At 45.8% G+C, this 24,482-nt stretch overlaps 2 protein-coding genes and 1 pseudogene across 3 annotated transcripts in view; 1 reads left to right on the forward strand and 2 right to left on the reverse strand.

Annotated features, from left to right (window-relative positions):
* Positions 1–1,486: 1,486 nt before the first annotated feature.
* LOC149359045 (uncharacterized) lies at positions 1,487–8,895 on the reverse strand (annotated as a pseudogene).
* Positions 8,553–24,482, forward strand: part of Chd64 (transgelin calponin-3) — a 42,538-nt gene continuing 26,608 nt past the window's right edge. The window contains exons 1-2 of one of the 2 annotated variants that reach the window (XM_089571225.1): positions 8,553–8,673; positions 19,775–19,884. In XM_089571225.1, the coding sequence (XP_089427351.1) occupies positions 19,831–19,884 (54 nt within the window). In that variant the 5' untranslated portion in view covers positions 8,553–8,673; positions 19,775–19,830. Of the gene's footprint in view, positions 8,674–19,573; positions 19,689–19,774; positions 19,885–24,482 lie in introns of those variants that run through there. The other variant, XM_089571224.1, reaches the window with a different exon arrangement.
* Positions 13,670–18,197, reverse strand: LOC149359047 (uncharacterized). Its single transcript, XM_089571222.1, has 2 exons — positions 18,063–18,197; positions 13,670–16,521 (listed from the first exon to the last, which is right to left on the reverse strand). Exon 2 carries the CDS (start codon positions 16,509–16,511, stop codon positions 13,728–13,730), a length of 2,784 nt encoding a protein of 927 aa, XP_089427348.1. The 5' UTR covers positions 16,512–16,521; positions 18,063–18,197; the 3' UTR covers positions 13,670–13,727.

The following is a 24,482-nucleotide window of genomic DNA, read 5'->3' on the forward strand; positions in this document are numbered from 1 at the left end:
CGGCTGCTGACCCGAAAGACGCGGGTTCGATCCCGGCCGCGGCGGCTGAATTTCTTGAAGGCGAAATTCTAGAAGCCCGTGTGCTGTGCGATGTCAGTGCACGTTAAAGAACCCCAGGTGGTCCAAATTTCTGGAGCCCTTCACTACGGCGTCTCTCATAGCCTCAGTCGCTTTGGGACGTTAAACCCCAATAAACCAAACCAAACATACATATATATATATATATATATATATATATATATATATATATATATATATATACACACACACATACATCTACATCTACATAGAATTATCTGAAGCAGGCCTTGTTTCACATGCCCTACTGACAATTCGAACAGCCTTCCCACACAGTAACCGAGCCTAGTTTTTTGTTCTACTTATTTCATTTCATTTATTGATCCCTTAAAGGCCCGAAGGCATTACATAAGGGGGGGCATATTGGTTTACAACGGCGATGATGGGAACATGCATAGCAATAAAAAGAACAAACATACAAACAAACATAAAAGGGGTTGTAGTCATATCAGGGTTTCCCAGCAGGTGATACATCATTTATTAAAGATATGTGAAGCAATACTCGCTACAAAGAGCGCAGAAGTGATCAAGATTTATGTGAGGTGAATTTTTATTTTCTCGCGGAATGTTTTGTGATCAGTGCATGCGGCGATGTCGTTAGGCAGTGAATTCCATAGTGATATTGCGTTGGGGAAAAATGAGTTGTTGTAACCAGACGTGTGGCCACTGATGCGTGCTATCGGGTTATCGTGACTAAGCCGGGAGGACGTTCGTAGTGGGGCGGTTAATAGAGCGTGCCGTGATCTTGTGTTATGATAAAATGTATGAAGTAAGCATAGGCGGGAAACGACGCGGCGTGATTCTAGTGTTGAGAGACGGAGGGACTGCTTGAGGGCGGTGACACTGGCTTCTCTTGAGTAACATGAAGTGATGAACCGAGCTGCACGATTTTGGATTGATTCCAATTCGATGGTGAGATACGATTGCCATGGGTGCCAGATGGATGATGCATACTCTAATTTTGGCCGCACAAATCTTTTGGTATTGGTGGTGGTATTTACATACAGGCGAGATAAGCCTTGCATAGAATCTGTCGACAATTGTTTCGCCTGTGTCACTTAACAAGAAATAAAAGTTTCTCCCACCATTGTCCGAGAAGGTCAGTGTCCACTTAAAACCTTGAAAGCAGTTTTTTCCCTGCGTGTTGTTGTTAGCTGGAACCTAAAGGTTTGGTTTGGTTTATGGGGTTTAACGTCCCAAAGCAACTAAGGCTATGAGAGACGCCGTAGTGGAGGGCTCCGGAAATTTCGACCACCTGGGGTTCTTTAACGTGCACTGACATCGCACAGTACACGGGCCTCGAATTTCTCCTCCAAAGAAATTCAACCGCCGCGGCCGGGATCGAACCCGCTTCTTTCGGGCCAGCAGCCGAGCACCATAGCCACTGAGCCACCGCGGCGGCGGAACCTAAAGGTGTAATTCGGTTAAAAGTCTACCAACGCCATGGCGTCTCTCGCGCCATATAAAAAGCGCAAAACCATACTCATTACTGTTGATGTAATGTAACTTCCTCTGAACAGTCGCGCCCATGCGCAACTCGTATTCGCAGGCTGACCGACCGCATTTGGCCACTGCTACCAGCTGGAAAATTGATCATTTCCCAGCAGGCTCGCTCGTGACAGGCGCCTTATCGCGAAGTACGGCTGGCAGTCTGTAAGGTAACTAAATTGGCTGGCGGGTGGCGAGTAACGTCGCCAAGCTGCACCCGGGCTATGAGGAATGGCCTAATGGATGGCCTCTGGTTAACTTCGACCACCTGGAGTTGGTTAAGGAAGTAATTGCTCATTTGCATCCATGCAAGCGCAGCCATACCTCTACAAAGGAAAGCTATACAGCTTTCTCAGAAACTTCGTATTCAAAGGAAAATTCATCCTGGTCCGGTGTTCGAACCCGGGACCACCGCTTCGCTGGAGGAGTCGCTCTACAAATTAAGCTAATCGGGATGGCAAGCTTATGGTAGGGCGAGAGAAAATTGGTCAATAACTCGAAGTGGGAAAAGTGCTGGTGAAATGTCAGTCCTGGTCACTTTAACCTGGAGTTAGTTAAAGTACACAGGCAACAAAGCTTTGCATTTCACCTCCATTAAAATGCGGTTTCTGAGGAAGGTATTCGATCAAGTGACTTTTAGATCTAGAACGAAATAAGTGAATTAAAGAGGTGGGCAACCGCAGTCCTGACTTACCCATTTAATGTGAACCACTATCAACGAGTGTAATTACACAGCACGTAGCACATTTTCGAAGAAGACGATGGTATTCAATAAATTACCCATATAGAATAACCTCTGTCAGCGATGTACGACGATATTCATGCTTAAAAGGCAATGCACGTGAAGTACAGAGGAATGATGCAAGATGCAAGTCACAGTCAAGTTACACTATTTCATCGTCGTGACCCCGGAGCATATCGTCCGCTTCAAGGGTCTTCCGCTTTATATATGGTCACCTTAGACACTTCCACCGTGATTTTGCTTACTGCCTTCGAGGTACTTCCAATTTCAGCTTGTTTAATGGTGCGAATGGTCTGTGGCAATTTCTTTTCACTGGCTTCGGCCTCGAGATTATCCGGCGACAATTTTGCTAGCCGCTCCAGAACTGCCAACAATTCACCTTCGTTACTTTGGCCTCCTACTGCTTGGGCCTGCTCGAAAAGCGCAATTTGTTGCTCTCCCTTTTGAGGTTTCTTCGTTCCAGATATGGCCTTCGAGCTGCTACTCCCTGGAGACGAACTCACGACCGATACTTTGGGAGCCACATTTTCATTGGCAACAGATGCCTTAGCAGCTTTCTTCTTGGCGGTCTTGCTTACCTTTGGTATGTTAGCTTTCTGACTTACGTCTTGTACGGTCTTTTTCTCCTCACTGGCGCCTCCCTCCTTATCAGGCTCACTCGTAACTGACAGGGGCGTTGGTTCAGCCGCTGTTTGTGTCGATGCTTCGGAGGTCTTCTTCGCACTGACGCTTGCCAGAGTTTGGTTCGAAAGCTGGGCCTGCTCCGCAGACGACAACGCTGCCCTGCCGCTTTTGATCACAGACTGCGGACGACCCTTCACTGTCGCCATGCAGTAATTGCGAACCGCTAGAGACGCGCTCTCCACGCACAAGGCCAAGAGATCGGGGTTCAAGTCGGGGACATACTTGAGCAGCTTTGCTGCGAACAGGACAGCTTGCTTCTCAGCGCTGCCATCATTCGACTCCGTTCCGGTGTCTACAGGCGCTGTCTTTGTGCCTGGTGCCTTCTCTGTAGTCTTGAGACAGACTCGGTTGACCGACGACAGGTCGAAGATTCCAGGGTACAGGTGGAACAGGCCAATGACTTCCAGAGCGGGGTATACGCTTTCCAGGTATTCTTTACAGCTTGGTGGAGCTGCGCTAGCCGTGCGTACGATGTAGTTGAAGCATATTGCCCGTGATGGTGATGTAGCATCTGTGTGTTTGAGGACTTCGATGAAGTAGGCTACTGACCAGAGTTCAGCGTCCGCATTCCACTGACCTTCTGGCCTAGGCGGGCGCTCTTCTCTAAGCCACAGCTTCTCTCCTAGCTCATCTATGTGGAACATAGCGGGATGTCGCCTGGCTATATCTCTCAGTTTTTTCCCGACCGATTTAACGCCAAAGAAAGGGCGAGCGATTGGCGATGGAGAGTATTTCGCTCTTGAGGCCAGATCCGTCAGTAAGACCTTGGCCGAGTGTTCAGAACTGCATGCACTTAGAATATGGACCTGCTGTTTCAGAAATAAGGCTAGCCCGTAGTCCGGATCGTGGTTCTTGAGAAATACACATCCCTTTTCGGCTTTCGTGGTAGCAAAATGCGCAGGGTTAAGGAGAAAAAACGCATTTAGGTTGACGCGGTAGCCCTCTTGCAGAAGGTTTCTCTCAGCGCTCTTCATGAACGGGAGGTACTTCGTCAGAGTGTGCACGTTACACGGTTTCTCTTTCGTCGCCCCGATTTTTTGCAGCAGATCAATGAAGAAAAAAACCAAGTTTTCTTCCTTGGCGAATGTCGCTATGCTCTCCTCGTGAAAGCTGGGAGTCAGCCGCACGCGTGTTCCGCTCTCGTCAACAGTGAAGTCTCTCGGGTGGATCCTGAAGAAGACGTTCAAGTTGCCGCCGTACACAAGTCTCAAGTGGTCCGCCATGCACTTGGGGACAGCGGACTGGCATTTGGCTGAGGTTTTTGTCCCCATCTCGAGGCCACCTTCCGACGCTTGGATCTGCTGTGCCAGGTACCTGACCAGCCACTGATCCGCGGCTATGCTCGGCGAGTCCTTGACCAAGGCGACCGTGTCCTTCTGGGCGTCGTAGTGGAAGTGGGCGGGCATTTCACGTACAAAACGGCGAAACTTCTTCTCGGCCCCTGGCGCTAGAAACGGGGCCAGCTGTTTGTCGTCTAGAAGTGCACTGAGGGCGGCCATAAGCTCGCTCACGGGCCAGGCGGATACGTTCTTCTGTACGAACAGCATCAGCCATATTCCCGACGCCAAGTCCATCTTTTCCGTCGACATGGTCATCCAAAACCGGGCTAGCCGCAGTTCTGCAAAGAGCAGCAAAAGACACGTGTTCAGAATGGCACTTTTCAATTTGCAACAGGGTTGCCATATCACCCGAATACGGCGCAGAACGATCTAACTCTGAAAGACCGGTGAAACAAAAAATGGCGGTCGATTTGCGTAGTTCGTCCAAATCGGAATTAGGTGCACTAGTAATGTGTGGCCATTGTTTTTCATTGTTTACCTTGGTTTTGCACTGTTTGTCGTGGATGCTTTGTTATGCATGGTATATGTGATTAAAGTGGCACATCAAGAGTATTCTGTGTTGCGTGAGTCTGCATGGTATGGATGAAACATAGTAGATACATGACACAATTAATGTTTATTACAGTCGTTCTATGCATGCACATCAGTCACGGTTAAACTGAAAGGTTACAAATACCGTTGTGATAAGTAAGGTACAGTTATACAAGCATGAAACGTTGGAAAGCACAGTATCTGTCTACAAATGGCGACCGACACACATATTCGTGTCGCGATAAGATTTTTATATAATTTACCTCCTTTTAGTGGTGCGCAAGTGTTTTGCTCTATATGGACACAAGAAGTTCAAACTTGAGTTGTCTCGCATCTGATGTGACTGCGCCATGACTGGGACACACATGACCGAAGGCACATTGTCAGTGGCGCACAAAATTCTGCGCGTGCGAGGAGCCTCCCAACAAATTGTCAGCATACAGAAACGAGTACGCAATCCAAGCGCCCGTGAGTCCCCTGTCCCCTGCCCCGTCGTGATAAAGGATAGACTGGCTGCTCCTCGTTCGGCATGTCAGAAACGTCTGAGAGAGGTTGATGTGACGTGCGAGTCAGCGCCGCGGACCCCTCTGTATTGACGGACAGGGACTAACAACAGGCGCCACAAGCTCTGTGGTGCCCACCGCAAAACTGGCTCGCAGATTGACTACCAACAAGCTCGTCTTGATGTGTCAGTGTGCTCTATTTGCAATGCATTTTTATATGTCTACTGTGCGCATGGAACTGCGGTTCTTCACCGTGCACTGACATCGCACAACAGTCGGGAGTTTTTCGTTTCGCCTCTATCGAAATGAGGCGGAGGGGACCGCGGTTCGATCCCGTGACCTTAAGCTCAGCAGCCGAACGCCATATATAGCCGCTAATAAGGCGCGCGAATAGCACTTTTTCGAAAAGTTTAACTGCAGAATCCATCGAATACGAATAACGTTGCTGAAATTCGAATCGAATACAGATGGAATATTTTTAGAAATAATACTCGCTATTTGTGCGAATATTCGTGGAAAACGAATAATCGTGCGAAGCAGCGCAGCGGCGCTGCGGTACGACGTTTGAACTTGTGGAGTTTAATCATGTATGCGACAAAAGACACGACCCTGACCTTCACTGCGGAGCACGCAACACTAAATCGGTAGATTTAGCCGAGTGGAGACGTATGTAATAGCGTAGACGTATACCGGATTACCGGATGCCGGCTGCGTACGCGCAGTGACGGGGGCGGGGCAGGTGAGGCCATATTGCGCGTGCGTAGCCGGCGTATGGTGATCCGGTGTACGTCTACGCTATTACGTCTCTCTGCTCTGCTAAATCTCTATATTGAATCTACGACCGTCACGTTATTATGAGTATACGAGTAGTGTTCCTTGCTACTGACGAGGACAGCAAATAATCTAGCGCCACATCTCAGCAGATTAGAGGCGCACCCTAGCGAAAATACTAACACTACTTCTTATCTGCAAGTAGCAGGAAATTAGAAAACTACGACGTGCCCTATTCGACTCCATGCGATTATTCGGAAAGTATTCGAAAACTTGAGAATATTCAATTCATTTCAGATATCTTTAACATGCGCTATTTGATTTGTTTCGCGAATCGAATAGAAGGGGTTCTCTATTCCAAAAATTTCGGATATCCGCTCACCCCTAGCCACTAAGATACCGCGGTAGGTCTAATGGTAACAAGCATGAATACAGTTGCATAAACGGCCGCATTAGGGTGCCTAGGTGCCCGCTGGCCATATGGTCGTAAAGGTATAGTTCGCGTCGCGGCCAGAGTATCTGAGCCATCAGAGATCTTGAGTTTGTTTTTGTAAGTACTTTATTTGCGTTACTTAAGTAGCAGCAACGCTGAATGCCTGCGTCTGCAAGAAGTCTGTGGTGTTGACGAATAGTGCAAAATCATCAGCCTTGAACTTAATTTGAGAGAGCCACATTAAGAGTTTCTTATCGGCTAGCTTCCGATATACAGGGCGTTCCACCCAAGACTTTACACAATTTTTAAAAATACTTTTTTTTTAGTTAGAAGAGCGTTTCTTTCCCTGGCGAAAATCTTTCCCAGCCCAAATGGTTTATGGAACAATTTCCAGTTGGTTCCAGTTGGAACCAACTGGGTTCCAGGTGGTTCCAACTGGAACCATCTGGGAATTGTTCCATAAACCAGTTGAGGGGAAAGATTTTCACCTGGGAATTGGCATAGCATTGTCAGCGGTGTAGAACATCAGTATAGAGCTGAGAGGGGCTGGTTAACGAATACTGAATAGTTATCTTTTTAACTATTACTTTTAAGCTCCTTAATTGCTGAAAGGCTTGCAGCCCACCGTAAGTAATATCCATACGAGTCTTTAGAACTTCGAAAACACGCTTACTGTCGGCGCTATGGCCCAATAAATTTTGGCTATTTCGACCACTGAAGCGGTTGTTTTGCCGGGAAGCTTCTCCAAAGCGCATGTATTTTGGCGCCTGGCTGCCTCTGATATTATGACTTCCCACTGCCTTAGTTTACAAACTATGTCTGTGTCATTAACCTTTGTATGCACCCCTTATATTGTGCCTGCCACAGACTGCATGCACAGCCATATATTTTGTTACAGAGCTTTATTTATTCATTATCTTATTACCAGTTCGCCACTGCCACGCATGGGACACCCCTCAGTAATGGCTACGTAAATTGATTGCACAGTATCCGGTTGAGTGCATGAATTGCTTGTTGTGCTGTGACGGGGAGCTCAACTGTCGTTTTCAGAACTGGCAGGCCTGCGACATAGGCCTGCATGCTCGTACAGGTTGCTTTACCATTTTTGATAATGCTGCATTCATGTTGTTTGAATGTTATTCTAGCGCTTATTTGTAATTATTAAAGAAAGGTAGAAAGAAAGGACATTAAGAACATTCAGTTAACGACGTTTGACCGAAACAAAACGTAACATAATTAATAAATAAATGAATAATCAATGCTTCGCCTTGATGGGTTAGCTAGACAAGCGTTAAGCTCTATGAGTTGAGCTGAGCAATTCTCCACAGCGTGTCCACAGCCCCTAAATGCCGGCCACATGTTTTGAAAGGTTTGAAAAAATGCATCATCCGTGTAGTACATAACTTGCAGGCCAGATGGCGCCACATCTGCAAAACTTGCGAGCCTTCTTGCGAGTTATCGATACGAGTATTACACAGACGGTCGCAATTGCCACTAGAGTGAGAGCACTCTTTTTCACCACGGTCGACGTAATTACTCCATATATTAATCAAACATGTACCGAACCTCCTTCGGTTCAGAAACTAGGCATCGTTTTTTGACATGCGGGCGGGCGCGGAGGCACATCTAGTGCTAGCTAAGGTTAGCTCCCGCATGCATCTTCATTTTATTCTCGCAGGTGGCAGGACAATCTGCTGCAACTCTTCGCAGCAAAGTAATTCACGTGATTTAGAAGAATTCTATTGGCTAAAGGGCCTATTTTCTAAAGGGGCGTATGTTATGGCCACATAACGCCGTGATACGTGCAAGTTGGGAAGGTGATCATCAGTGGCATGATCAGTGGGCCCTTTTTCACTACCAAGCAATATACAAGCTACGAGCCAACGAGGATAGACCTGAAAGATGTGCGTCGAGCTCGGTAGTTTCGGAATGGAAGAGACCTCGTAATATGAGTACAGTTTTAAGGTTTTACTGCGTGCTGCGTTTTTGTATTCTACAACCATCAAGTGCGCGGATGAAGGAAACGTCGGCCCAACATCCGTTCTCGCATGCTCGAGCCCGGGTTGCTTTTGCATGCCATCGCTGAGAGAACGAGCCGTTTCGGTGCGAATTTGCAAGCGTGTTATTGTGCAAAGGGTCTGCCGTGTGCATGTATGCAGACGATACAACTCGGAAAGCTACTGATGAATTTGAGCATGCCAGCACAGTTGCATTGTCAGACAAAGGTTTACCTGATTACCTCCGCTGTAGCTTTCGATGCGTTGGAAGACGGTGAGCACGTCCGTCCGACCGCAGCTTGAGTTGCAGACACAGCTGTTTGCTCATGTGGCCGGAAAGCTGGAACACGGCCCAAGCGCGCGCGTTTTAACGTGCTTCCGTATCGCTCATATCTGTGCGCGGTGTCGGCGTGTCGGCTGCAGGAAAGTTATATCTCTCGATGTCAGTAACTGCGCTCGCCGGCTTGAATACGTCACCTATCTGCAGGTGATCCCGTTCTTCTTCTTGTCAGTCTCCAGGTATCAGTGTGTATAATTGCCCGCCCGCTTGGATAAGTCACCTGTCTGCAGGTGCTCCCGTTGAGCCAAACGCGGGCGTCACCTAGCTATGTCTTGACACTCGCTCGATGATGTACGCAGATACTATTCTATAGCACTATACAGAAATTAATCAAGCTGGCAGGAAAGGGCGCCTTTGAAGAGTTGTATTGTGCAATCAGGCTCAATTCGAGAACGCTGCTGGAACCAGTGCATTGTAAACTTGAAGTTGCACTTTTCGGTTTAAAGAGAAAATAAACGATAAAATATGCCGAATTCAATTTTAGAAATTCAGTTTAAGCAAAGAAGGCCATCCTTGACATGCGTGCCACAGCTATGTGGATACTGAGCGTGAGGTACACTCAGTAAAAGGAGTGTATCAAAAAAGTATCGAAGCCTGGGAAGTGGGAGCATATGAGAGAAGAAATTCAGTTATTAATTATTTAGTGGTTGTAGGCGCATACAGCAAGGTGAACCATGTATTCTAATGTCTAATGCATCACTTGAAAGAAGAAAACATGCAACTAAATCTAGGTGTCTGGTCCTTTAAAGCTCGAGTTAAATCGTGACTTGGCTATCAGGTCATATAGCATGACTGAAATGTCATTATGACATGCAAGGAAGTAAGTAGATGAATTTTGCTGAAAATAAAGTTGAGGTAATTAGTTGAGAATCAAACCCATGACCTTTGGGTTGCTAGTCGTACACGTTACCCCTAGGCCATTGAGGCACGTTCATTTGACTTGGTTAAAAGCAGAACTTGTGTGTATTGTGGTATATCACATGGTCTACCAAGCCTGTTGATGTATGCTAACTGTGTGTGTAATTAAAAGAGGTACTTATTAAGAAAGTAGCAAATACCCATTAACGTTGTTCCATCATACCCGTAAGGCGGAGCGTAAGTGTCCATCTAATTTTGTTTGACAGCGTATTTAGATTGTTATTTTTTCAAATGGCATTATCATCACTTCCTTTTCCAAGCATAGCTCCAAGTATGACCATCTGTGTGTTAATTACTGGAAAATCTTCTTATGCAGATGAAAAGGTCAAGATAAACTCTTATTGACTTCTGATCGCAAAGCAATAACATACTATGTTACATAAAAAAAAAACAGTAATTCAACTGTAGAAAAGAATATTTACAAAAAAAGAAGAACTAAAGCTGCGCTCAGTATTAAGCACTGAAAAAAGACAGCCTAATTTTCCGTAAACAAAAACAGAAAAGTCCAACCGCTGTTTGTAACATATTAGGCCAGTACATATGATACTGAACTGACATTTATTTGGCAACAAGAAAAATGCTGCACGAAGACCAAGCAAAAATCTTCTAGGACAGCTTGAAGGGTCTCAGCCTTGACAGCATTTTTGTCAACTCTGACTGACTGGCTAATGTGAATTGGCCTATTTCTATACAATTTGCATCACAACATAGCTTTGTATTTTCTGCAAACTCTACGCACTTTTGTCAGTGCAGAGAGTATATTTTTTTTAAGCAGAGGCACACCATTAGTTTTGCAGCTTATATGCAGGTGCCCAATTCCATGCATCGACTGCAAACTAGCTGTTTCAGAGTATGTTGCTAAATCAGCTAATAACAGAGATGCAGTGTAGCATTTCAGCACTGCATTGTACTTTTGAGACGATAAAAGCTACTTCCTACAGCAATTTCATCTAGCTCAATGCTGGACACAGTATTGCAGCCTATAGCTAGGTTTGTATTCAACTTTCTGCATGACCCGATTTCTTTTTTATGCGACGATCTCTTCATGCAGGATAGTTATTTAAAGTGAGCCCTTATAATGTAGAATTGTGTGGCTAGCGGCAAGCTATGGATGAAAAGCAATTGTGCCTCCTGACATAGAACTGGCTTCTTCATTGAGCTGAGAATACAAAGTTTAGACTGCATGGCTGTAGCTGTTCTCATGAATTAAATGATTCATATGAGCAGGGCCAGAGAACCTTTGACAGCATTTTAATCATCAGCTGAGATTAGTCTATTTTAAAAGGCTGCAGTGACCTCAAATTTCCCTGTTGCACACCCTCCGACAATTAGGCCGACTGTGGTGGATTTCCTAACCTCGTCATTTCACCCCATTCAGTAACATCCCCTGTTATGTTCAACTTCTTTTGGCATTGCACAAGTCAATCTGAAAGATCATGCTGACTGTCTGCTCTTTGCATGGGATGCCCAGAAAGGATGCATAGTTTACATGAAAAGAGTAGTTTCTTGTATGCAACTAAATGATGCATGATCTACCACTTTTGATCCCTTGATATGATAGCAATATGTGCAGTTCTAACTGCACATGCTCTTTCAAAAGAAAGGAAAATTTGAAATTGGAAAATTGGTTTTTGAGGGATGGAGGGAGGGAGTGAAAGAAGAGAGAGAGAGAAAGATGTGCCGTAGTGGAGGGCTCCGTGTTAATTTTGACCACCTGGGGATCTTTAAAAGAGTATAGACACCTAATTTCGGTAGCATGTTTTCTTCTCTAGAATGATGCGGAAGACCTACTATGCGTGAACCACCATGTGATACTCACCTACTACTGCTAAATAATTTATAACCGAATTTTTCTGTCACGCTGTTTCGGTTTCAACAGTCGAATGAAGACTGATGTCAAAGTGAGGTTTTATATCATGTGAGGCATGGAAAACGTCAATATAATCGCTGCTTCATTGCTTTAATTATCTACAGTGTTGTAGCCAGCCTTCCTCAAGAACTGGAACGACAAAGAATGTAGAAGCACGGATTATATTGCAGCTTTTTCATGCCTCACACAACCTATAACCACATTTTGACGTCACAGTCCTCGTTCGGCTGTTGAAACCGAAACCGAAGCAGCATGAGAAAGAAATTCGATTATACCCCGATAACCACCCGATCGCATCATAGCAAAAAACTTAAAGATTATTCCTGTCACACTCAAACCTTCGTTAACTCTTTCTTTCCGAAAACTGTCCGTGAGTGGAACCGGCTTCCGGCCAGCATTGTAGAATGCCCTACTACTGCAGCATTTATGAATGCTGTCAAATTGTAACTGATGATTACGGAGTGTTCTTGTGATTGCTTTGTGTTTCTGCACGCAACTTTGCATTATCTATTTTTGCTCGTGAGTGCATCTCATTTGTTGTGATAGCAGCTTGTTGTGCCTTGATTTGTTTTGCGCATGTCACTTATGTTTTTTTTTCTTCTCCCGCTCCTGCTTACAGCCTCACCTAGAGGCTAGCAGTACTGTGTAAATAAATAAAATAAATAAATAAATAATTTATTAAGCGGTCATAGGAGAATGCCAGGTTGCAATCAGTGTATAACAATGCCTTACGCATCATTACAAACAAGAAATCATGCACCCAAAGGTTAGGTATCCATACTCCTTTCACGTGCACTTATATTGCACAGCACACGGGCAGCTTTTTGCATTTTGCTTCCATCGAAACATGGCAGCCGCTGTAGAGTTCGAGGCCGGGTACTCCGACTCATTAGAAGAGTGCCTTAACCACTGAGCCACTGCGGCGGGTCAAGAGAATGACATAATTGATTATTAGGATGAAGAGATGGATTGCCAATGTGAACATTCTTCATATCCAGGATTTGCATGCAAGTTATGTGCCCACGATCAAATCATAGACACTGTTGAAATTAGCCAATGGCATTATTTCACGTCTTCCATTTCCATCTTGCCTTCGTACAAGAAGAAACTTTGGGAGAAACTTCCGAGGCTATATACTGTTCCAGTTATGAAGGGTCATCTGGACACTTTTCCTATTCAAGCAGCAATGCTTATCCAATTTTGTTATTTATGTGTGTAACTAAGCATAAAGGCAAGAAATGACTTCAAGCATTGCGTAGCTGCAGCAGGAACACTTTGAAAGTCAGTCTGACAAATGCGATACGACACAGAGGCAAGCTTTTTACATGGCTAATTTTCTTTCCTTGAGTCCATTCACACTTTTATCAGCTAAAAAGTATGAAGTGCCAGGTTAAAGACAAGTGTAATGAAGCTGTTCATGGAAAACAAGACATAGCTTCTGCTGCATTTATGCAGCAAATCTCACTCTAGACTAGTTTACCAGTTATGAACCATTTGTGATTCCTGATGCTTAGCTCATTTGCCTTCTGACACTGTAGCTTGAAATGCAATACCGTACAGCTTCCGAAAAGGCTTAATCAAATTTAAACAAATTTGCTCTTCATTTAGCCTTTTCATTTTAGCTTGCACTAGCCCAACAAAGGTTTTAAAAATGTTTAGATTGCATGCATGTTCATGTGAAGTGGTGTAATTTATCCCTGTAAAAAACACTACCGCTGCTGTAAAACAAAGTTTATTCTTCGATTCAAGCTGTATACAAGACACTGTGGCTTAAAACCTTGCTTGCACCAATCACATATAGTACATCTAAGGTGAAAACCATGCTGATGAAATCCACCAGTGTTTCACAGTAAAGATCGGTACGCAGATCAGGAAGAAGTATAAACTTTTCTGCAAAACATCACAGCGCAAGCACAGTACAGACCGCTCCTCGCTAAATATTGACACCAATGCAGAACCTGCTGGCAGACATATATATATAAGTGTAAAATAGTAATACCTATCAAATATATAAAAAACCACAATTTCTAACTTAATTAGCATTGTACAAAACATGCTTGCCATCAAAACTCAGTGTCCCCTGACTATAAAGCACAGCCAAGTGGATTTCGTGCTTGGGGAGAACACCAAAACTCTTATTCACAGCATCAGATAGACTGTTCAACTCTTCTGAATGAGTGGGACTTGCTTCGAGCCGCTTCTTAATAAATTCCGATAGAGCACGCTCCATCTTACTGTACGTATAATAAGAAGATGCTGCACCGCACATATTCACTTGACTTGTTTCAGTTGTCTTAGCCTTCTCACCCACATTGTCTTCTGCATGTTGTCTGGGCTCTTGCCTTTGCTCTGCTAGATTTAAGGCATAAGTGCTTCCGTGTAAAACTATTCTCGCCACAAGTTTTGACTCATCACCACGCAGCTCCACACAAGAGAAGCTCTTCTCTGTCACTGGTGCTAATTCTCTTAACTTGTTCACCGTTAGGCATGGATTGGACTTCGCTTTAATCAGCATTTTGGTCTTTCTGTCCTCATTTTTTAGCCTGCCATTATCACCTGGTACAGCTGGTAAATGCTGGGATGGCAGTGACATGCCGTATGGCGCAAAGGGAAGCAAGTGGGGCCTGTCTAAAGTATCAGATGCTGCAACATTTTGCTCCAGTTCAGTCAAGCTTAGTGCTTTAGCCACGGTGTTTCGTGGCTTCAATTCTTCCAAATCTGTAAAGCTTTTTGCAGTAGGAGTTGGAGTGATCAACATAGTAGTGTTAACATGTGACTGCGATTTCTCTAGAGTATCAGACACTGCAACATCCAACACCAGGTCACTCAGGCTTGCCGCTTTAGCCAGACTTTTCTGTGGCTTCAATTCTTCGGACTCTGTCAAGCTTCTTGCACGAGGAGTTGGAATGATCAACGTAGTGTCAAGCTGTGACTGGAATCTCTTTGAAGTATCCAATGCTGCAGTATCCTGCTTCAATTCAGCCAAGCTTAATGATTTATGCAGAGCACTCCGTGGCTTCAGTTCTTCAGAGTCTGTCAAGCTCCTTGCAGTGGCAGGTGGAATGATGAACGTAGTTATGTCGAAGTGTGAATGGGACCTCTTTAAGGTGTCCAACACTGCAGAATCCTGCTTCAGTTCAGTCAAGCTTAATGCTTTAGGCAGAGCATTCCGTGGCTTCAATTCTTCCGACTCTGTCAAGCTCCTTGCAGTAGGAGTCTGAATGATCAACATAGTTGTGTCAACCAATGACTGGGACCTTTTCGAAGCATCCAGTGCTGCACCATCCAGCTTCAGTTCAGTCAAGCTTAATGCTTTAGCCAGAGTGTTCTGCAGCTTCGCTTTTTCAAACAGTGTCAAATTCCCTGCAGTTTGAACAATTGATGTAGCTGTTTCAAGATGAGATGCACCCTGCACTGGCCCTGCCATGGCAGAAGTTTTTGATTTCTTAGAAAGTTTCGTAGTGGCTTTTTTTGGCATAGCAACAGAAGTATTGGTAGCTGTTGATGCAGCAGGGTCCTTGGATTTTTTTTTCCTCTGGTTCCCTCCTGGCTCAGGGGTGCTGCAGATAGACCTGAGCAGGTCGACAGCCATCACGTTGTCCACGACACCACTTGTGAGCAGCTCCCTTCCAGAATCAAGAACTATGTGAAGTCTATGTCGGACAGTAGTCCCACAGTAGCTTTTCACTGCCTTTGGGGCCTTTTCTATGCAGATCTTCAGTGTATCGGGCATCAAGTTAGGTGCATATTTCAAGAGTTGAGCAGCATAGTAAGCTGAAAGGGCATCTGGGCTCTTTTTTGTTTCGATCTCCTGATCTCCACACTTCAGTGAAACGCAGTTGACTGTAGACAGATCAAACTTGTCAGGGTGCAAATGGAACAGATCAATTAGATCAATGCCAGGGAAGACATGGTTGATGTAAGCTGAGCATTCTTTAGGTACAGATTCTGCACAGCACAGGATGTAGTTAAAGCAAATTGGATTTGATGACGTGGCACCTATGTCCTTCAGCAGTTCGATAAAGTGAATAGCAGCTAGGAGCTCTTCGGCACCACTCCACTTCCTGTCCCATTTCTCGTAATTCCTGCGAAGCCAAACTTTTTCACGGGGTTTCCACTTAAAGACATTTGGATAAGAGTTCAACACATTGTACAACTTGCTTGTTCGATTTTCATTACCAAAGTATAACTTTAGTTCAGGAAGCCACGTTGCTGTTGCTTCATGCAGCAGTTCCTCGGTGTTCAGTCCACTTGAAGAATTAAAAGCATTTTTTTTATGCAGACATTTCCTAAGTTGTGCAGCAATGCAATTTGGTGCAGCAGGAGGCTGCCTAAGGGACACAAAACCTCGGTCAGGCGATGTCATGTGAAAGTGGAGGTTGTTGAGGGTGAAAAACACATTCAGGCTGTTTGCATACATCTTGTGAAGGAACAGTCTTGCATCATGGTCCATGTATGGAACGTACTTGGACAGAATGTGTACTGAACATGGCTGCTCTAGTGTTGCCCCAATCTTCTGAAGGAGGTCCAGAAAGAATTGCACAACACTCATGTTCTCTGGCTGTGCCAGGATGCTCCTAGCTTCAAAGTGAGGCAGCAGACCAACCCTGTTCTCGCAGAAGACAAAGGAGTCTTTGTGACATCTGAAGAACCGTGTGAGTGACCCATTGAACTTGGTATTCATGAACTCGGCCAGCATCGTTGGCATGCTCTTTTCGTACCTTCTGATTGTGTCATAGTGAGACACCCTGAGGGCGCCACCAGCCCGTTTCATCTCAAGAGCAAAGAACTCCACCAGGCACCTCTCTGCAGCCATCTCAGCATCCCTGCACAATGCAAAATAAAGCACTATTACATCACCCTGAAGAGAGAATATTTGCAGCAACAGTGGCACACATACAGTCATGGAAAAAGTTCATGGGATGTGGGTTTGCAGAAAAAAAAATATTTCTATGTGATCGAACAAAGCAGGTCGACAAAAAAACGTTAGAGATCAATGCGGCACCCGCATTGGAGAAATGCGTAAGCATGAGTTTTCAAACTTCGCGCCCCGCTTCATTTGAAATTTGGCGCCACTTTTGGTCCGGCCCCGCCCAATTTTAGGACATTTTTGGCTCTAATGAACTAATTAACCCACCTCAACCCTCCGATTTCCCGCACGAGCTTTTTTGATACTCTATCCGATGGTATCATTCTTTTTCGTATAAACCCATTCGTTCTGACGTAATCGAGCGGACAAGCTCCGCAAACATAGCCATACGATGCTTACGCATTAAAATAATTGAAGAACAAGGGAACAACTGAGCTCCAGCTTCTGAATAAATGCCAGCTGACAGACCCGCGAGGCAACACAGAAATATTTTTTTTTTTTTTCGTGAATCCGCATTAAACAAGCTTTCGTCCATGACTGTACATACCGGTTTGTTCGTGCTTCCAACGTCGTAGTGATCGATCCAGCGATCATTAGGAGTATTCGGGATTCGGAGGTGTAATATGTCAGCACGTGCATAAAAGCACTCAAGTACTCAAACATCGACCAAATACGCCACTTAAATTTGACGCCGTGGTTTCTGATCCTGGTCAGACAAGTTTATTCGTATAGCGCTTTATAACAATCGTAAATGTACACTTTTGTGCGTAAAGCCGGCTGCAAAGGATCACGGAACACGAAAGCTGCGAAAACAAAACATTCCAGACCTTTCGCTGCCTGAAATCGGGAAGTACACTGGTCGCACAGAGAAATGCAGACTACTGCGCGTGCGTGGACTTCCACTTAAATTTGACGCCGTGGTTTCTGATCCTGGTCAGACAAGTTTATTTGTATAGCGCTTTATAACAATCGTAAATGTACACTTTTGTGCGTAAAGCCGGCTGCAAAGGATCACGGAACACGAAAGCTGCGAAAACAAAACATTCCAGACCTTTCGCTGCCTGAAATCGGGAAGTACACTGGTCGCACAGAGAAATGCAGACTACTGCGCGTGCGTGGACTTCAAATTAGCCTTTCTGCGTTCCGCCAACTTTCGCGACCGAATACAGAGGTATGTGCCTCATTACTGGTCAGAGCGGGTTGGAACCCGACCGCGGCGGCCGGGTTTCGATGGAGGCGAAACGCAAAACGCGCCCGGGTGCTATATGCGATGTCAGTGGTCGAAATTATTCCGGAAACCTCCACTACGGCACCTCTTTCTTCTTTCACTCCCACCTCTTTCCCTTCCCTTACAGCGCGGTTCAGGTGTCCACCGAGATATGTGTGACAGATACTGCGCCATTTCTTTTCCTCAACAATTTTCAACGGGCGCACAAATGTGCTCACATTCGAGAGGTACAGTGTAGCGCGCTCACTTCCGAAGCTCGCAGTTCTTACCTTGACGAAGACCGCGCCGAAATGTTGCCTTACGACTGGCGTTCACACAGCGCGCAAAAACTTGGCTGGATACATGTTTAGACGGCGACTGTGTATGGGATGCCAAGGCGGCCAACTGGGGGCGTATCATCGTGCGTACCATACGGCTACAGCATACTTTCGTTTTCGTTCGCCCACGTTCACTGCTATGCGGCGCTATTGATTCAACCACAGAGTTTGCACACGCGTGCAGGGTGAGCCGACAGCTGCACCATTATAGAGGTAATAAAATAATCAGGTAATTAAAAAAGCTTGTTTCGTCTCGTGCAGAATTACTGCTCTTGGAATAAATAGCAAACGCTCTGCATGCCGCTGTCAGTTTCGGTTATGTCAGTTTCGATTTCGCTTTTCTTTGGAGTTTGTATTTACTTTCAGGCGCGTTATTTAATGAGTAACCTAGCGTTATTTAATGTACTCTTATCTCTCCAACGAGCATTTTTCCTTCATGTGAGCTAGAATGTGTGCAGATCATATGTTTGTTTATTTTTTTTTTCTGTTTCGTAAACCTCTGCATGCATACAATACGAAGGTTGTTCGCCTCTTGGGCTTGAAATTTGTACTAGGCAATGGAGCCACATGCTTTTACATTTGAATGAAAGTTTAGAGCTCCCTCGTTTTAAAGACGAAATCACTTTGCGTTACTGGCTTAGCAGCGGCAAAATACGTCCGGTACCTATGCAATATTCTAGTCGTTCAATGCTGCATTGCATTTGAAGCAACGTCCTAAATTTGTCGCATACGAAAAGCATCAATCTTCAAGTGCTCATTTACCTTGGGACAAAAACTAAGTGCTATGGCGCGAGGTACAAGCTCCGAGGTGCACTGTACCGTTAATTTAGGTTAGGTTAGTTTAGGTTAGGTTAGGTTAGGTGTCAGCAGCCGCACTGATTGTCTGCGACGGCATGCGCATAAATCACAGAAATGTCTGCACCGCAGCGAGCGCCGCTTACATGCAAAAAAATGATGCGTTCCTGAGAGAGACGAGATTCTAAGCTCATTTAAATTCGGCAACTTTTAATACCACCTCTCAACCAACGTTAACCAATAGCAGGTAAGACTCCTACTAACGTACTGTGCTAGTGAAGTTAAAAGTTTTAAAAGCACACTAACTGGTGAACTCGCACGCCATATTTAGATCACTGTACCTTCCGGTCATTAAAACAAGCTTCAAGCCTTGCCGGAGACAGCGCACACACAATTCGCTCAATCGCTCACCTTTGTGCCGTAAACACCACGGCACGCAGTTTCGCATAGCTTTCGAGGTGAGCATATTAATTTGCGAGGCGACAGCCCTGCTTTTGAGAGGAAAGGGAATTGATATGTTGGGCACAAACGCGAAACTACTGACGTACCAGAATCTCGGTGTGCAAGATAGCGGGTAGCAGCAGCAGACGCCGCAGCACAGCAAGACGAGCAGAGCAGACGACGCCCACCGGCCGTAGTTGCTATGGCAGCAAAGAGCACGTGACCTTTGCTCAACGGAAGGAGCGGCAGCGGCGCTACTAGCGGCGCGCTGGCGGCGGCTGCGACGACCGCCGCGATCAAACCGATCAAACGTCGGCTAGACGCGGTGTAGGCGGAGCGCTTGTACGTAGCTGTGGTTTCATCGTTTGCCGCTCTGCGACGGGAGTGCGTACGTCCCTGACTCCTTGCGGTCTTATCTTTTGCCCCAGGACCTCGACGCGGATAGCATTTGGTCGCCTCCGGAATAAGTGGCTCTACGCAAGAGATGGCTGAAAACCGTGCAACCAAATCCGGGCTGGCTGCCGAAGCTCACAGCAAGGTAAGCTCGACGAGTTCTGATGGATGCACAAGCTTTTAGGAAACTCTTGTGCCTGTATTTTTCTTGGTCTCCACCTATGCTTCAGCAGAGTCTGAGAATGCGGCGTGCTCACAGCAGTAAGCCGCAGCGTAATTGCACAGGTGGCCGCGTGCATGTTTTTTTTTTTTTTTTTTAGCGCAGACTCGCCGGCTCGAATGAAATATGCATGATTGCGGCGCCTGAAGCCTGATCTTGCGCGTTTCGCCTGCTTCTATTGCGAAGTCTGTCACACCTTTGTATGACGCGCGTTTATTCGCCAAATCGCACATACGGAGGCAGTGTGACCGATATAACGGAAGTGCGAGCTGGCTTCGCGCGCATTTGACGGCACGGCTAGCTGAACCACATTGGACGCAGAACCAGCGGCACCAATTGCGCCCGCCGAGAGGTGACGTTGGTGAGGTGCTGTCCACTGGGTCAGTGTCACTCTAGATCACGAGGCGGCCTTGTGCGCAGGTCGCTTCAGTCACTCAGTCACTGATTGACGATGTAACAACGCATAAAATAGATCTATTCATAATTGAAGTACGGTGAAGTTAAACTATTAAACTATGTTCTGAATACCTCAAAGCGGTGAAACTGTGCACGCATATACTCGGTCACATACAAGAAAGCAATAGAAAAATTCATATTCATACCATCACCCGCTGATTAACTCTTTCGCTACCGCGGAAAAAGGCACGATTTGGAGCGTACTGAAAGAAAATTTTTTTTCTCAAGAACTAATACACCCAGCACATATTGCAATGCATGAAATTGTAGCTTATTAGTTACACTTCTGAATGAAATAAATGCCAGAGTTGTGTGTGCAAAAGTAAATGAACATTTATTTGTGAAATTTGCTAAAAACACAAAAAATGTATATAGCAAAAACAGAAATTACCGGCTGCACTAAGCCCGAACTTGATTAGAGGAAAACTGGAATATACAAACTGTTGCACATGTTTATAGCTGTCATTATTCACAGTTTCAGCTATGAGAAAAATTTACTGCACTTTCCATGGCTTGTCAAATCAGGGGTCATGACTGTGGTGCCACTGTGAAGAGCAATCAGAGGTGAAGATGTGAAGCAGAGGTAGACTGACAGGTGCTTCACATAAGGTTTTATCTTTGTTCCTCCCTTGTTCTCTGATAGCCGAGCTTGTAGTTTTTTCTTTTTTTCTTTATTTTCGGTTGGTGTTGAATGGATTCTATGAGAGGATTGGGGGTGTGGACTTCTTTTCCCTCATCATACCTGAAGATTTCTTGAATGAGCTGCTCCCTGAAAGCCAGCTGATAAAATTTGGCATTTTAGGCAAGCTCTAAAACATCAGGATTGAATAATTAAGTTTTATCGATGTGGTTCAAAAGCCAGGACACTTTTCAAGTATTGCCAATAGAGGCTGCCGCCACCGAATCATCCGGGTTCGTTACGTGCAAAAAAACAAAAAAAGCGAAAAACCAATTTTGAGAAATTATTTTTTATGGCAGAGGGCCAGAATAGATTATTCTGGTATTTCAGTAGAGATACAGTCGTGGCAGGTCAAAAATTCCAATGTATATGATGATTCCAATGAACATCAGAATCTCCAACCGATTCACGGCTTCCCATGAGCCGTCACGCTGAATTTGCTGAAAATCTTCATCCATGCATACTTATTAGTGTTTCCGCACACGATCTTCATCATTTCCGCCATGAAGAGGATCAAAAAAAAGTCGAGAAGTCGAGCGAATCTCCGAGCGCCGCTCCGCAGCGATGTGCCGATATGGACACCTAGCTGTCGTCTTGGTTGAAAAACGCGACGCGACCTTGAGCATTTGGCGAACTGTCTTCGCCATACGTTGTCAAGACCCTGAAGCACAAAAATAAACCACTGTCATCAATTACAAACCGTATGCACCGCAGAAAACACACAGCGAACGAAAACAGAGCTTACATGCAAGTACGCGCTGACGTTCCAGGCTCCCGAGGCGAAGTCTCGCTGCCGAAACCGAAATCCAACGTTTGTACATTGTTGCCCGACTAATAACCGCTGCTTTCGTCGCAAAAAAAGAAACCGAAACCGGCCGACGTGCTCGGTGTCAGCTTTCGCTTCCGAGGAGCGCTCGGCGACGCGGACGCCATTTTCTCCGGCTGACGGTGCTGCGGCCGTTCAAAGTTTTATTTTTCACGGCGCCCCCTTATGTCAAAACACTGAAACCAAGGCTTCAATCGAAAGAGCAGTTGTTGAGCTCGCTAACTAGATGGCGGAGCACGTCCACAAGGCTCCAAAATTAGCTTTTTTGCGCGGGCGATTTGAATCGATCATATGCGAACGATCGCCTATGGCGCGGTAGCGAAAGAGTTAAGCAGTACGCCCGTCGAAAATTCAGCTTGTTTCGCTGGGAGGTAGGTATGGGTTTTACAGAGTGATCTAATAGCATGCCCTTTGACTTCACATCTGGTATCTGACAGCTGAGTATGTGTCAGTCTTATACATTCTTGTATTTGCTGTATAGGTCCGCTATATTAGTCTGATGGGGTTTGATTAGTCGGAAAAAGACACATGTGCAATTTTGAAACAAAGAATAGCACTAAGTTCTTTGAAGTTGGCAATTATTGCGGTCTTCAGTCAACAGAACGTCACGGTTAAACCAGCTGCTGTTTTACTCGACACATAACGAATAGCTAGTAATATTTATTTTTATTTTTTTTAGATAGCTTCGATGATGAACAACTCGCCACCAGTGCATATTGCTGCGCTGATTGAGAGGGCTATAAAAGCCCAGTGATCGCTGCCTATTTCTTTATTGTAAGCTTAGAGGTTCTAAAGCTCAGTCTCCTTATGATATTGAGGCGTGCTTCAAATGGAGTCCTCCGTCATGGTGACGGCCTTGCAAATGCTACTTCGCAGCGTCAGAACATGTAATAGCTTGTCAGATTTTCTATTCGCTACATTTTTCTTTAGTCCAACTGCCTACTAGTTCTCCATAAGTAAGTAGGCAGCTAGTCCTGCTATTGGAATTCTCGCTAAGGTACCGTCAGGGTTTGATTTTCTGTGGCGAGCAGACAAAATATTTTGACGCTTGTAAAGTATATCCTGCGCGATAATCGGGGCATTATTACAGAGCGATAACTGAATCGTACCTGCTACGTCAACTCATGTGCAGTCAGCCAGCTGTTTCCAGAGGGGCGTGACGGCTCCGCGCTCGCACACGGACTCATTATGATGTGATCGTGAGACCTCATTTTAGTTTGTGGCCGCGCACTCTTGAGGAACGTGTGCATACGTTGCGGGAAAGAGCCTACATTATTGTATTCGGCTTTCTTGCTAAAGATACGTTTCTTTAGAGTATACGAACGCTTCCACTAGAGTTCTTAGCCGTGGTTTGACCCTGCACCGCCTACCTCCCCGCTTTTATGTATTGAGATGCACGATAGAATGCTCGTTGTTCACCTTGGCCTTTTCCCTGTTCAGGTTAGGGGTCGTGTTAAGATTCACAGCACGATAGCGATGTTTCTGCCGCGTTTTGTATCCCTCTCTAAAGTCAGACCGAAAATGCGGCGTTTTTCATGCAGTTGTCTCCTGGAAGTCTCGCCTGGTCGGTTCTTAATTATCCGGGCACTGTTCTCGTGCCAAACACCTTCGGCCAGCGTTTCCAGGGAAAACAAGTCGTAAAAGACACTCAAAACGAACCAAGTCCGACTTGTCTCGTTGCACTCGAAACGCTCCGCGCACCAATTGACGATTATTACCTGCGTGAGCAGAACGGTACCGTATAGCGGTAGCTGCCAGCGCGCAGGTCGCTTGCGGCGATCAAAGAGGCGGTCGGGCGTCTGCGGCTGAGCAAATTACGCTTGACGCGTCACAGTTTTCTCGCGCTTTCACCGTTACACGGGATTCGGCGCGTGTCGGTGTGACTCGCAGGTTGAGCACCTATACTTTGTGTTCGCTGTAGCGGCGCGTGGGGTTTTAGCGGCAGGCCTACGGCTTCTTGCGTGACGTGTCAGACGGCTTAGCGGCGAAGTCGCTCGATTCCGCGGCAAGATACGGTGGCCCGACCACCGTATCCTTTTTTCTTTGTCCTTTCTTAGGGTTAGTGAAGTGACAAAGCGATACAGCTGTTTCGCAGACCCCTGCCCTGTGAATGTATTTATACTCACATTTGAGCCACGTAACGTTGGCATCGTTGCACAGAGTAGCTAATTGCGCTTTGCCAAGCAAGCGGATTTACATATACGGGCATTAACGCGTACTTATAGCGCCCGCCAAAGTGCAAAGCGCCGAGCTGACGGAATTTTCATCGCAGAGCAGTCACCGTTACTACTTTGGAGCGCACATTCCGCTGCATTTATTAGTTCGTTGTCCTGGGTCGTCAGCGTGCCTCACTGCCGCCGACGTGCCTCGTCCGGACAGCTATTTCCGGCTATATCAAAATGATGACCTCGTTTGCCTGCAGTGCTCCAACCTTGCCACGCGGACAGAGAGAGATAGACGCACGCCACTACACGTGCTGCGTGGAGAGCTGACGAATGCCTTCTTTCCGCGCCCGTTGCGCTTCTCACGATAGCTGTCGAAAGGCTCTGGGAAATTCCCCGC

The sequence above is a fragment of the Amblyomma mixtum genome, chromosome 2 (genome assembly GCF_055824585.1).
Source record: "Amblyomma mixtum isolate Tamu chromosome 2, ASM5582458v1, whole genome shotgun sequence".
Lineage (NCBI taxonomy): Eukaryota > Metazoa > Arthropoda > Arachnida > Ixodida > Ixodidae > Amblyomma > Amblyomma mixtum.